We start from the raw sequence: 15,800 nt of genomic DNA, 5'->3' as shown, positions 1-15,800 counted from the left end.
TTTAAGCTCCAGGATGGCGTAGTCATAATCAGCCACAACGTTCTCCGAGATCCCTTTAAACCAGCCCTTCGGCACCTGCATCTGTTTCACCCGGGTCCATCGGAACGAGGGCTGCTCGGAGGTGGTGCTGCGGCGACTACGGTTTCTCCTGCCTTTGCCTTTTCTCTCACGCTCCTGCTTCTCTCCAATCTCTATATTTTCATTGATTTCCTCCTCCTCCTCCTCCTCTTCCTTACGCTTCATCTGGCCTTTCCCTTTCCGTCCTTTCCCTTTCCGTCCCTTCCCTTTCCGACGGGAACGTTCTTTCAGCACACCAACGCTGAGTTTCTGTACCCCATCCAGGTAGTCCGTACCATTGTGGATGCAATGAGCCGCAGTCAGGACGTGTTTGGGGGACACCAGCACTCCAGAACACCCTATGGAGATCTTCACAGATGTGGAGAATGGATACTTCAAAGAGTACTGCTTGTCGGCGATGGTAAACCGTGTGTCTGTGCCGTAGACTTCTCGTCTGCGCCGAGTATGTAACCCAGAACCTCCCATCCAGTCGTTGCTCACATTTAGCTCCTGTATTGTGACGGTGGTGAGCGTGCGGGTTCCGTTTTCGTACATGGTCTCATAGGACAGTAGCTGTTCCAGATCGTCCAGGCTGGGCTCTGGGAAACCCCGCTGGCACTCAATGCCACATATTCCGTGGAGCTCAGTCTGCGGCTTGGCCAGAAACTCAGAACTTCCCAGGTGCACTGTTTGCTTTTCTTGTACCAGTGGTACTTTCCTCTGTGGCCAGGTGTAGTCATCGTCACCTGTGGGATCGTCCACTGCTGCAGACACCAGCACAGCCAGTGCTGAGACGCAAAGCAGGAGCGTTAAGGGTACCGGGCCCATTGCAGAGAGACCCCTAGACCAGACAGAAAGAAAAACAGAGAATCAATATCACTTTATATATAGGTATGTAACACTTCATATTGAGGCATTTCAAGAAATTGTCTGTCTTTTGATAAAACATATTCAACTTTGCTTACAAAAGCCCAGAACAGTCAGAGACAAAAATATGAGAACACATTGTGCTAATATTATAAATTATTGGCATTTCCCAAATTTTTTATTTATTTATTTTTTTACATTTAGATGAACTTTTTAGTCAAGCCCAAAGCATACTTTGTTTTTTATGCATATGCTAGGATATGTGTCCAGTGTGCGATTTTTCTAACCTTGTGTACAGCATGTGCTTCGATTTTTTTTCATTTAATTAGTTGTATGAGTCAAATCACTGCATGCAGTATATCATGCATGCAGTATATTTCTTACAGGCATTCATACAAATTAGTGGATCTCATTCCTGGTTCCAGCACTGTGCATTTTGGATGTCTTGATCATTTAGCAAACCTGATTTATTTCATCAGCTCTTTAGTATGCAAAAATAATATTAAGGGGGCCTCAGGAGGAGCGGGCTGGAAGTATTAAAATCAGGAACAGAGGATTACATCAATACAGTTATGACCACTAGGGGGAGACAAATAATAAGACTTTGTAGCACTAGTTCAAGACCCCTGAGAATATGTGAGTGTATATACTGTACAGTTGACCTCATTCCCCATCATCACATTCCACAGATATCCAATCCTAATGTACCTGTTAAGTCAACAACAGTGTTCCCACAGATTCCAAAACAAAACTTTGAATCTGCTTTTAAGATGCACACAATAAAATGTTATTACTAAAGAAATAGTTCAAATAATTACTGAAAGCCAGATTTGCTGCATTAGCTTTAGAGACTAAACAAATGAGTCAAATAGCATACAAAAATGCTCGCATTTAAAAGCTAGTCCCTAAACGACCGGCTGAGACAAAATATCTCCCATTTGAGGAAAATGATGCTGCCTGTGGAGACTGGAGGTTTGTGGCGGGGACTGTATGAATATTGACCCTGTCGGCACTGACTTGAGTATTTTGAGTCAGTGGTTTGGAAATGTTTCCTACTGTCTTGCTAAATGTTAGTATTAAGTATATACTGGGGTTCTGCGGATGGTAATGCAATTGGTACTGTTACCAGTAAATCAGAGTAGAAAATGATAATTTAAACACACATGCACCCACACACACATACAGTACATGCACAAAGTGATCAGCAGCCTACTTCTGCATTCATTTATGTGTCAGGTAAAGCTCTAACTGGAAAAAGTTTTAGATAGGGGTGCATTTTATTTTTCCACCAGACCATCAGTTTGCAGTGTGATGAAAAGATGCTTGACTCTTCCACGCAGGTCACACATGGAATCACACACCACATAAATAATGCACATAAATAATAGGAACAAAGTTGTGGTTTTTAAAAGTATTTATATAGGCTATCTTTGTTATAAATGCAACACGACAGAAATTATTATCCAGTCACACAAAGAAAAAGAAAAAAAGGCAAACCACAACGCCAAGTGTTTCACAGCCACCACTCTTTCTCATTCATCATATGTTAGATTGCTGAACACCCAAGAAAAACATTGACTGCAGCAACATTTTCTAATCAGTAGTCAGTTTAGGGGTGGAGAGTGTGGGTTGGAATATAGATTGCTGCTGCATTCTTGCTTCAGTACTTTCCCCGAGGAGCTGAAATCCCTCTCCTCTCCTCTCACCTCACACTTCACTATGGCATGCCATCGATGTGGATTATCTACAACAGCCACTCTGTCTGTGAGAATCAATCTGTACAGACAATGCTGTGTGGCCTCAGTGGAAGTGTGAGGGGGAAATATGTGCATGAATGTGTGCGGGGAAGTTATGGATCCAGGCAATGACAAATCAGATGTATCACTACTGGAGAGGGCCGTGAGAAGCGAAGCACTTACAAAAGTCCAAACAAATTCCAGTAAGACTATGATGTAAAATGTGCAGACAGTTTGAGCTTTAAAAAGTCTGCAAAACAGACAGACTCAGGCAAACTCACATGAGGTCTGACATGAGGTCTGATCTCTCTATCAACAGTTCTCTTGCTAAAATGAGCATCTGCAATCTGACATTCCTCCATCACTGCTGAAATATCGCTATGACATTTCCGATGGCTTTTCTGTCATAGATACATCTGCCTTGCTCAAAAAGATCTTGAGATGCTTAGATTAGCGGGGAAAAACTGGCTGTAGTGCTAGATGTAGAAAATATCCCTCCATGTCAGCATCACCCCGTTTTTCCATTACAAGGCACAGAAATTTCAGTCTTGCACATTTGCAAACTTTTCAACCAGCTTCATCAACCAAACGGTGGCGCTAATGGTCCCATTTACAATTAAATTTAAAACTAATTCATTCAAAGTTGCCGGATCTTTCAGTGCATGTCTTTCCCTCACCGTCAATCAATCATTTATGGATACGTGAATATTTGCATTGACAGTTATAAGTAATCTGCATGGTAATCGTCTCCTTTGCACAAAAATTACTATGACAACCAGACTTTCCATCAAAACATTTTCCTTTTTTTGCAAGGCCTTATTTTAAAATAAATGTTGTTAGATGAGAGGTCTTTAACATATCCGAACTGTCATTAATTATCATTACTGATATATATTTAAAGTATTCAGTGCATTTTCAACTTGACGAACTCCCTAAACTTTCATGAAAAAAAAACTTAGTTATAGCCCCATCTTTCATAGAAGCTTTGCAATCAATAACTATACTTGAGATGCAAGTATAAGACCATGACACTTAATTTTTTTCCAAAGGCTAGAATGATGAAAAAAAGTGTTTAAGCTTTTTTTTATATACAAAGATGAAAACTTTTACAAGAAAATAATAATAAAATAAATAGCAGCAGTGATAACTCTCTCTGAAGGTGAAATATGCGCCATACCTGCTATCATTCGATTGATGGAGATGTTCAATCCGCAAACAGATGCTTGTTATTTAAGCAAGAACGGTCTAAAAGTTACTTCATCTCAGAGGGTTTTCTGCTGGATGGGCTGATAGTCCGTTTCTTCTCATATCTGCTCCACCTTCAAGACAGGGAGAGCTCAGAGTCGAAGCCCTTGGTATGAATTACACTTGACGTTTAAGGGAAAGGTAGGGAGGAAAAAAGTCCCAACAAGAGTTTTGTATAGGGGAGGGACCATCATGCTCTGCAACGATGGAGCGGAGAAAGTGAAGTTGAGAGAGCGTTCACCACTTAATCTTAATGAATCGTGGGATTTGAATAAATCTTTATTTGACATGTCAAAGAGTCGCTTATATCCAGAATTCAAAGGGGCTTTCCACTGATTCGTTCCACTGAGAGCACAATAGCGCAGCAGCGGCTTTATTGTGGTTCGGTTTCGTTCCCACATCACTGACACTTGTGTCCGTGTACATGATGTGGCAAACACGCGAGCAGGGGGTCTGCCAGTTAAAAGAACGCCTCCAAAGTTGCACAAGTATGCAGATTCTTGTTTGGGTCGATGACGTCACGCTCCTTTTTCGTCTGTATCTATTCGATCATTAACAAATTAGATAAAATAGCCTACATATCATGCAAAAACCGACTTTCTGTGACGAATGTGTTTTCAATTTCTGAATTCTCTTATATATTTTTGTGAGACTAAATACATAAATGTGATTAACTACTATTTAAAAAAAACTAATAGTATTAATATTTGAAAAACTTGTATTGCCAAATCAACGTGTAGGAAGCAATTTTGGTGTCATGTGACAGAACAGGAAATTGTACACTTTCATGACTGTCTCAGGGTAAGGTTTTGTTATAAATATAACTTTTTGATCTTTTTATTAAAAAAGCATTTTTTTGTTCAGGTCAAATGAAGTAACCCTATGAAAATGTTGCGATATTCATGATTTTTTAACCTACATATGTTGTAAACTTCATGACATTTACTTACATTTCTGTTTATCATCCTTATTTGTCATTGACTCATGCAAATGTAAAGGTTTTATGTTCATTCACCCTTTACTTCATATGTGCGCAGTCTCTTTAGAATAGTTAGTTTGTTCATTGCCATTTATTCATTGCTTCATTTGGTGAGATTAACACTATCAAAAGTGTTAATTTTTCCACCTAATGAGGTGCGGTAGCTCTGAGAACCTGAATGACTGGGTTTTATTTTTTCCAAGAAATTAAAGAGGCCACCAAACAATACTGTTGTGTGTAGACACTTCAGAATTAAATGCACACATTCATTTCCTATTGAAGTGACTGCTGGAACAAGAAAGAGGCATTGAGATGCAAGAACTGACTTTAGATGTGATATGTCATATACATTCAGGTATATTGCCTTTTTTCTTGTTTCTGTTCTAATTCTCATTCTTAAAATCACCTTTCAGTCTTGCTAATTTTTCCCAGAGACTCAGGGAAAGGGTCAGTCTTTCAGGTTCCACAATGTAGGCTCACATCAGCACCCTGTGAGGTTCTCTGTCAAGTCTGAACAGAGAAAGGTGATCTCATTGCTTTAGACTGCGGCCTCCACCCTCTGAATAAGAGAATGTGCCCCTACAATGATCATCTTGAGCTTGCTCTCAATAGAAGGTGTGTTATTTCTTATTTTTTGCACATTGGCATTATTTATTTTATTTTATTTTATCAGATCACATGACACGAAATGATGGAGGCAGAGTGGGGGGAATCAAACTCTTGTCTCCTAAATAAGAGCCACTTCTATTTGTCTGTAGCATGTGCACTAGCTGATCTGATATTGTTATGGCTAAAATGTATGATACATTTCATATCTAGCAGAACCCATAAACTGTTACATGAGTGTTTGGCAGAGTCACTCTGAAAGGAATGGCCTTACATGATATTTCTGCTCTTGGTTGTGCGATACACGGGTTCCATAGAAGGTTATTTGTCAGGAGAATCAACTCTTTATGAAGCGATAGGTTTTGTGCAAGCATATGCTTTTTGAAGATTGTGTCACTGAATATTGCAACTATAGTGTTTGCTTTGAGTATTAGTTTCTTTAAAAATAGTTTGAGATTCAAACCAGCATTGTGTCTTTGCATCTTGATAGTCTTCAGTAGACAAAACAACAGATTAATCTCCTCTTAACTAGGTTTGCATTGGCCATGACTGGATTCCAGTGGATGCTTAACAGCATGTGGTCAGATTTCACTCACGCTGCTAACAGTCCATCCATGATTCCATTTATATGCTAAAGAAGACAATTTGCTTGAGTTTAAGGGAACGTGAGTGTTGTGTTGAGTGGCTGCTCAGGCACATCCTTAGAGAGTCGACGAAGGCTATGTACTGTAGATTAAAGCGTCATGTGTTTATTTATGCAGGTCATGGTCATAAACCATCTCAGCAGGCCTTCACCTTTCCATGGCTTATTAGAGCTTCCTGCCAGACAGAGAGAGCCATTTACAGGGAGCCGCTTTCCTAACCAGCCCCCCTCTGCCCTGTAAACTAGCTGGAAGATAACTTTAGGTTAGCCCTACAGATTTTGTTGACAGCCAATATTTAGACATATTCAAAAGTGTGAAAGGTCAGGCTGCAGTGTCATTATATAGCAAACATACAATCAGTGCAGCAAACATATGTACTGTATGCACTACTGTTCAAATGTTTGGGCTCGGTACGATTTTTTAATGTTTTTGAAAGAAGTGTCTTATGTTCACCAAGGCTGCATTTATTTGATCAAAAATACTGCAACATATTGTGAAATATTATTGCAATTTAAAATAACTGTTTTCTATTTTAATATATTTTGAATTGCAATTTATTCCTGTGATGGCAAAGCTGAATTTTGAGAAGCCATTACTCAAATTCAAAGTCACGCAAACTTTTGTGATAACTAAAATATTTTTTTCAGGATTCTTTAAAGAAATAGAAAGTTCAAAATGACTAATTATTTGATTTTTTGTAATAATGTAGAAGCCTTTGCTGCCATTTTGATTAATTTACTGAATCCTTGCTAAATAAATGTATTAACATAATAAATAAATAAATAAAAACTTTAATGTATACATCAAAGATATTACTTTTGTAGACAGATGTGAAGCAATTTTTAATTATGAATTTTATTTTTTAATATTGTGATAAACATATAATAGAATTTATTTCAAATAATTTTTTGGGCACTTTGAACTCTACAAGATTTGTATCAAAGATCTTGTTAAAATATATATTTTTTTCCTTTTTCTTTTGCCCATGCCCACGTTACACATCCAGCACTGTGGTTCAAACCACATTTTCCCCTCTGGAGGAATTATTTTTTTTTTTTTTTAGATGTTCATGCATACAGGAAGTTATAAGGATGTCCAATGTCTTGATAAAAGTAGCCCACCAAGACTCCTGCTAAAGTGAGACACTTGGACAGACTTCTCTAAGAGACATGACCTCCTGTGCTCGAGGCGAAGCTGCCAACATACACAAGAGAGGAGCAGAGCACTTCAAGCATGCAAACAGCTAATACAAACTAAACAGAAATGGTTCCTAAGCAAACACACCGATTTGGCACAGGGAGTCATTCTGCTCCGATATTGGCCCAGACTTGGTCTACAATTCAACATGTAAGTGTTCTCAAGTCAGAAGCTTGAAACAAGTTCAACATTTTACAATGAAAGGATAAATAGATGTTGACTTCCATTTTTGGTTGAGAGTTTTGGTTGGACTGTTGCCTTCAGCGTTTCAGTGTCAAGAGTTTGTTAACTAGTGTTTCACAGTCAGGGTCCTGTTGAGTGAGCTCACAGGTTATTTAGTTGCTCTGCTAAATCTTAAGTGTAATATATACAAGATTTTTGTACAAAGCACTCACAGTCAGACTCTGAAGACTTGCACTGAGGTGTCTTCAGAGAACTTCTGGGTTAGAGGTACCTAAAATAGTCACATACCAAAAACACAGACACATTCTTTGCTTGAGATCAAAAAAGTTATTCAAACACCAATGCTAGTACAGAATTCAGTATACCCAGACCAGAAATCAGAAGTTAAAGTGCTTGAATTACATTGTGACATCTGCATAACTGCCAATGAGCTTCTTGTCTGTCAAAAAAGTCAAGTATTTACATATAGCGGTAAATTGTTAAATCACACTGGCCTCACTATTTGTGCTAGATCACTTCAAAGAACCAAGTTCAAAAGCAGCTCTTATTCCCCTTGTGTGACCTTTGACTTGCCTTGCATTTTTCAGGCGAGTCTCATTACGCTGTATGGCTGGTTTCATTGTGCTTCTCCTTATCTCTCAGTCTGTCTCATTTTGTATTTTGTATATATATATATATATATATATATATATATTTTTTTTTTTTTTTTAATCACCTGTTCGTGTGATAGCATGCTTGATTACCCAATCAACCCCTGCCAAACACGTGCAAACACTTTGCATGATCACGTGAGATGATTAATCATAGCAGCATCATAGTCAATGATGGAAAATTTTCATGCTGACATTCGGAGCACTGTAAAGAACAAGTCAGTGGTTTTGCAAGAATTTGCCAGATTAGTGGCATTGAAATATATAAAAGATATTCAGAGTTTTGCTACTAAGGTACTCGTTTGCAATACTTACATGAAGAACTGTATATTATGCTATGTTTTCTGACTGTGAAATAATCTTTTCTTTATCAAAATTTTAGATTTAATGACAGAATTTTTTGTTGTTGTTTTTGAAAATTTTGTGTTTTTACAGAATTTGAAAGTTTTTATTTTTGTTATTTATTATTTTATTTTAATAATTTATTTATATGTAATAAATTTAATTTAAGCATGCATAAAGACAAAAGTTTCAACATTTAATATTTAATGTTTTTTTCTTTAATAAACTGTAAATAAATACCTTATTTTAAAACATAACTGCGATTTACTGTGGAAGTGAATACATTTTGACCCGCTTTTTGGTTACATGACATTTCAATGCCAGAAATGACACACTTGTCCTTCAAATAACATATAAATAAATAAATAAATAAATGTCAATGGCATAATATTAAATAATTTTATCTTATCTTATCTTATCCCTAAACTGCATGTGAAAGCAAATCAAGCTGTGCTTGGTCACTTTACATCTCTTCCTATATTTCAGACACACATATATAGCTCCAACTTCACTCACCTGCTCTGTAAGTGCCCTTTTATCAGTTAAGAGTCTGCATTTCAGAAGAACTGAATATAAAATTGATGATAATTTCTGTCTGGAACTCTCCGTCCTTCCCTGTCTGTCACTGACACCAGGCGAACTCGGAAGTCTGTGTGTGTTCCTGTAGTTCTGTGGAAAATCACCAGGATCTGAGGTGTGTGTTCCCCTTGGCTCACCCCTGCTGATGTTTTTATTGGGATATAATGATTGTGCTTGTTAAAATCAGCAGAAATCCCTCACCGGGAACCATTGTGTTTGAATGTTTCACTCTTGAGAGGCAGCTCATGGGATTTTCTATTAGATCCACCACAGGGCAGGACCCTACAATGTGTTTCATTAAGACAATGTGTTTATGCATTTGTGTAAAGCGGAACTAAACATTTGTGCATTGTTCTGTTCCTAAGTGAACAGCATGGAGAAAATGCAAGACACATTTATTGACATTTTAAAGCCTTGTTCTTTCAATTTCCCACCTCTTCTGATTCAATTACTCTCTTGCTGCTTCCTGAACCACCAACTGCTAAATCTTTTCACTTTGTTCCTAAATACAGTATTACTTTCTAGCACATATGCCGTGTCAAATTCACAGTTCTAGCCTATTCAAATTATCCATACAATTTCCATTATAAGTGCAGAGGGATCTCCTTTCTACCACAGCAGGTTCTCATTGAGAAAACTCTCCACTGATAGAGTTTGTATTGGCAGGTATATATCACGGCACAGGGAGTATAATTTCTTCATTCCTGGAAGTCTAGGTGTTTTGGTGCACACTATGTAAGTATGTGAGTGTGTGTGTGTGTTAATACCATACACCACAGCTTCATCAACACCAGGTGCTGGTTTTCAGAGGTTAGGGAGGAAGTTCAGCAATCCTCTGTAATCAAGAACATCCTTCACTGTCTTTTCTGGTCCTTTTGAGATATTTCTCCCACCCTGCTGTTATCTGACCATGTGTTGTGGCTTCCTTGATTCAGTGAGAGTCCAGTCTTAGAGTGTAATAGAAGGCTACTGGAATTCCTGTATGGAATCACAAAACCTTATCGCTGAACTGAACACCTCTGCAAATATAACTGCACAGCAGAAAGCAAGCCCTGTTATTATGAACCAGATAACGCAGAGTGTGCACAGAAAATTGCATGTTTACACTTGACGTTAGAGCCTCTCTAAATTCTTTTCAAAGCACAAGTAATAACACTACTAGCTTGACTATCGGACTTTTGGGAACTACCATTCCTCATGTGAGAAGAAGAAGCATAGATAAAGAAAAGAAGAAACTGAGGCTTTTTCTTTTTGCTGTTGAACTGCTTGTGTGAGGCTATTTATTGTTTGTCTTGTTTCGCAAAGTAAGGCTGTCCAGTAAAACTATTTCCATAGACTGCTGCTAGGTAGAATTCATGGTTTTGAATGAAACAATTCAGCAAACAGTGAAACAATTAATTGAAATAATTCAGCAGCCCAAAATGCTTCTGTGCTCTCTAATAAAAGTAACTTACTGCTTTAATACTGTATATGTCTTTGTTTCATTAGCATTCAACATATTGCCCAAATATCTAGCGTTCATTTTATTTCCTTCATTCTGTACACTAGCTTACATGTTGGCATTGTGTACCCCATTTGGTAAAAATATTTTTAGATGTACTTTTAAATGTATTTTTGATGGACAAATCGGACTATGTTTTTGAAGTGAAATCTCAATTATTGGATGATACGTTTTATATGAAACTGGATAAGAATCCTATCATTGCCTTTTAAAATGGAGGTTGATGCATTTTTACAGGACTCGCATCAAAAGGGTTTGATAAATCAATCGGAGTTGAGATTTTTGACAAAAGATTTTCCTGTAATTCCTGTGATGTATGCTCTGCCTAAAGTTCTCAAATCGGCGCAGAAACCACCAGGGTGTCCTATTGTAGCTTCGAATGATTGCCTAATGGAACCTATTTCACAATATGTGGATCACATCCTTAGACCTTTGGTGGAGGCTCTACCTTCATATTTGAAAGATACTGCTGATTTTTTTAAACAACTGTCAGATGTCAATTTTGTGGATAATGAGGAGTCTGAGATCTTTTTACCTACGATGGATGTGGTCTCATTATATACAAACATTCTGCATAATAAAGGGATAGTGGCGATAAAATACTTTCTGGACAAAAGGGTTCAAAAATCCCCACCATCAGACTTTGTTATCGATATGATCACGTTGCTGTTGGAAAATAATTATTTTCTTTTTGAAAATGATTTTTTTCTTCAAAAACAAGGTGCCGCTATATGGGTCCAAAATTTTCCCCAGACTATGCGTGTTTACTCATGGGATTTTTAGAAGAAAGATATATTTGGAACAATAACCCTTTTTTGAAAAATATTGTTATGTGGAAGAGATATGTGGATGATGTGTTCTGCGTTTTTAGGGGCTGTTTAGATCTGTTTAATGATTTTGTGAGGTTGTTGAATAATATGGTTGAGTCCATTAAATTTAATGTAGAAATCAACACCCACTCAGTTGCTTTTCTTGATACAAGAGTCCTTTTGGAATCTGGAAAATTATCGTCAACTTTGTATTCTAAACCAACTGATAAAAACAGCATCTTGCATGCGTCGAGTGCCAGCCCATCTTATTTAAAGAAGGGGTTACCTTACACTCAGTTCCTTCCCTTGAAACGCATTTGTAGTGTTGAATCTGATTTTGAAGAAAAAGTGGCTGAGATGTATAAGCGTTTTCGACTTAGGGGTTATCCAAGTAAGTGGTTAGATGACGCTTTGGAGAGGGTAAGAAAGGCAGTCTGTAAATCGGCTAAACATAAATCTTACTCCGTAGTATGCACTACCACATATTCTACTTATAGTAATGCCATTAAAGATATCATTAAGAAACATTGGTATATACTATCTAGTGATTCGGTGGGCAAAACGATTTTTGCAGATCTGCCCCTTTTTTCTCATTACAGAGCGAGGAATATTAGGGGCTTTTTAGTCATATCGGATACTTATGTCAAGGATGGTATTGATGGGCGCGTAAATAGGGACGTTGGTTTTTATCCTTGTCTCAAATGCGCTGCATGTAAAAATGTACGCAAAAGATGCTTTGAGTTTCGGTATTTCTATAACTGATCGCACATATAAAATTAAACAACTGGTATCATGTGCTTCCACTAATGTGATTTATCTGTTATCTTGTCCGTGTATAAAACAATATGTGGGTAAGACAAATAGACAAATTAGAACTCGGATCATTGAGCATATGAGCGCTATTAGGAGGAAAGATTTAAAATCGCCTGTGGCTCGCCATTTTGTTGAGATGTCTCATTCAGTCTTAGACCTAAATTTTATAGCTATTGAAAAGTTGACACAGACTCGTAGAGGAGGGAATTTAGAACGTAGACTTTTGCAAAAGGAATGTAGGTGGATTTTAAATCTTAAAAGTCTACACCCTCTTGGTATGAATGAAGATTTGTCTTTGCATTGTTTCTTAAAATAATTTAACGATATATATGGGGGACTCGAAGAGTAGGCTACTTGCGTATGATGTTTATTGATTGTATACACAAAAACGTCTCAGGTTACGTATGTAACCCTAGTTCCTCGAGGGAACGAGACGCTGCGTCGGAAATGCTAGGGGAATGCCTTCTGTGACCACGCTCTGAATAACATGTGAAATCAGTCCAATAGCTGAGCGGGACGTCACGGGCGGGTGACGTCATGACCAGGAAGCTATAAAAGCATGTGCGGCGGAGCCAGCGTCAGCTTCAGGAATGAGGCAAGCGCTGGCAGGGATGCCGGAAGTATGGCACCGAGACGCAGCGTCTCGTTCCCTCGAGGAACTAGGGTTACATACGTAACCTGAGACGTTTTGTACAGCAGGCCAAGAGGTATCACGTTGGACGCAGCTGCCATCAGACCCAGCAGTCTGGAACTGCTTGACAGTGAGTGACCGGCCTTCTCTTACTCTCGCGACTGAGGTGAGGATCGACTCGATCCGAGCAGGAGACATACATGCCTGCATCGTGGTCAAATCCCACACCACGCCCAGATAAGTGGTTCTCTGTACTGGAGAAAGCACACTTTTCTCGGCGTTAAGTCTTAACCCCAGCTCTTTCGTATGAGCGAGAATGACATCTCGATGTCGAACCGCCATTCGCTCTGACTGAGCTAATATCAACCAATTGTCGATGTGGTTGAGTCGTGAAAGTGTGGGGTGAGAGTGCAAGGCCTAAGGAAGAACCAGTATTGGTAGGCTTTTGCCCCCAAAAGCAAAACTCAGGAACTTCCTAAGATGAGGAAGGATGCCCTTCATCCTTCCTCGGAACGGTGAAGTACCGGCTGTAGGACCCGGACTCTGCTGCGCGAGGAGGGACCACCTCGATGGCCTCCTTCATCAAAAAAGTAACTACTTCTGTTCCATGACCAGAGCCTGCTCGGGACCCACCATAGTGGGGATGACCACTGTTTACGAAGCACATATATTTTGGCCAGAATTTATGAGAATTATTTTATGTGACATATTTTTGCCTCTTGTAATATAGTGCATGTGGTGGTTCTCATTTATAAATCACTTTGGATAAAAAGTGTCTGCTAAATTACTAAATATAAAATTCCTTTATTTACTGAATTACAGTAATTCAGTAACCCCCCCCCCTTAAAACTGCAGTGTTTGTATCTGTTATATTATCAGCTTTAACAGCTTTATCATTCTGTTTATCATCCTTTATCACCCTTGCCCTGTTGGTGTGTAGAGTGTAATGAAAAATGGACAGAGTGTGCTCCTATCTGAGCCTCATTGTGCTTTTATCTGAGCCTCTATATCACATTCTTGCCTAATTTATTGCTCCATTTATCTGTATTTAACTCTGTGTGACAGCGTTTGGACAGCTAGTGTTTGTATTTTTGTCATATAATTTACAATGCCTACGCCTCTCTGAAAAATAATCCTTTTAAGATATTTTTAGTAGAATAAATATTTGATAGATTTAGCAAGCTAGGATTATATTTAGTGACATCATCTCAAACCTGGCGCTGTCAGAGTCTGGTTTGCTCCTTGTTCTTGTTAATCATTTCCAGTCTATTTCTGACATGTTTAGTCACCTCATACATGGAAGAAAAAATTATACCCTATTTATCCTATTTAAACAGAGAAAGTTCTAGAATAGATAATATTCTGTAAAATTTTCTATATCTATTTTTTTTTTAAATATTTGTATTATATAATAAAAAGCATTTCATATTAATAAATTACAAAGAAATAAAGTAATATTTTTTATTATATTTTGTATAAATGTATAGGGGTAAAGTTAGCTATTTAGGGTTAACAAATAGGTACTGTAATTCTGTAGAATGAAACTGCTGTGCATTTAATGCAGCAGGAAGTAAGGTAGTGTTAAAATGGAGTGTGTCTTGGTTGTCTTTGTTTTTTTTTTGCCCCCCTGAATGCACTTAACTTCACTATCTCCCCTATTTTGCCTGTGCAAGGCCAAGATAAAGTAACATGGGCCTGGGGCTAGAAGAAATGCACTTGAACAAGTTGCATTTGAGTCACACTTCATACATTCAGGGAAGTGTCTGAAGGTCACCGAATATCCATTAGCTTCCCCAATGAGCCAGTTCCTTAATGCTGCATGATCTTTCAGTTCCTTAAAGTGCTCTATAGGTATCTATCCAGAAAATTCCATTGTAAATTAACATTCTAGACAGGTTTCCTATCTACATATTTGTTCATATGGGAACAGTAATTGGTATGCGTGAGCAATTTTAAAATTTTTGCCCCTGGCATGCAGTGTTGGATCAGGGCCAAATGCTCTGGCCTTTCAAAGCAGTCACAGTGACTAAGCATCTCTGTAAGAGGACCCTAACCACTTCTAAGTCTGTAAGAATGCACATACCATACTGTACGAACCAGATATTTTGCACACTTGCACACACATACTGTAGGCCAGGGTTCAGCCGGAGCACTCCTCTCAGACATGCTCATTTCTTATCATTAGGAGACAGTTCAGCTGATTCAATGGCCTTGTGCACTGTAAGGTGAGTGAGGTAATGTTCACAGTGACACAAAGACACACACACTATCTAAAAGTCTATACTGGGAACAATAAGCTTTGTCTATTCAAAAATCTGATGAAGAGGCAAACTGAGCCACACATGCAATAAAGTTTTGTGTGCAGTATGTCTGAGGTTGAGACTACCTTTTACCTAGACATATTGCAGTACATGTCTTACTCAGCAATTTTGGATTATTCAAAGCCATATTACCTCATCTGGAGCTATTTAACTTCTGTTGCGAACTTGTGACCTTGCTTTGCTAGTCATCACCTGATACCACACCACCACACACCAGTTTGGTTCTGTTTTTTATATGAAATTTTTCAAACAGTGTACATTGTAAAAAAAGAAAAGTACAAGTAATTTTCTGCCAGGACATTATCCATTAATTTTCTGGATATTTCCATGAACTCTAAAACACAATGCAATTCAGCGCAAAATTCAAAATACAGGTAAAACACCCGTAAAAAATACTGAAAATTCCTTCTTATTAATAAAGTGTGCCCTATCTTTTACAGATTTTGTGTGTAAATTATTACCTATTGCAAACTGTTATGATTAAATTAAAATAAAATATCACAATTAAATGTAGGGTAGATTTTTCAGGATTGGTTTTATAAGTTAATTTCTAGGTTAGGTTAAAAACAGATTGAATATTTGTTATTGCCAGGGAAACTGCTCATTTAAACTCATTGCTAAGGTATTTTTATTTGGGGGG

At 38.1% G+C, this 15,800-nt stretch overlaps 1 protein-coding gene across 1 annotated transcript; it reads right to left on the bottom strand.

The window, feature by feature from the left end:
• Positions 1-6: 6 nt before the first annotated feature.
• Positions 7-4,286, bottom strand: LOC107716822 (inactive serine protease 35-like; the record flags this gene model as incomplete). Its single annotated transcript, XM_016523402.1, has 2 exons — positions 3,838-4,286; positions 7-898 (listed from the first exon to the last, which is right to left on the bottom strand). A coding segment is annotated over exon 2 (879 nt), but the record flags the coding sequence as incomplete, so codon positions are not given.
• Positions 4,287-15,800: the final 11,514 nt, after the last annotated feature.

Source organism: Sinocyclocheilus rhinocerous, unplaced genomic scaffold, assembly GCF_001515625.1.
Source record: "Sinocyclocheilus rhinocerous isolate Xijiao unplaced genomic scaffold, SAMN03320098_v1.1 scaffold300, whole genome shotgun sequence".
NCBI classification, from domain to species: domain Eukaryota; kingdom Metazoa; phylum Chordata; class Actinopteri; order Cypriniformes; family Cyprinidae; genus Sinocyclocheilus; species Sinocyclocheilus rhinocerous.
This window is presented reverse-complemented; position numbering and strand designations above follow the sequence as displayed.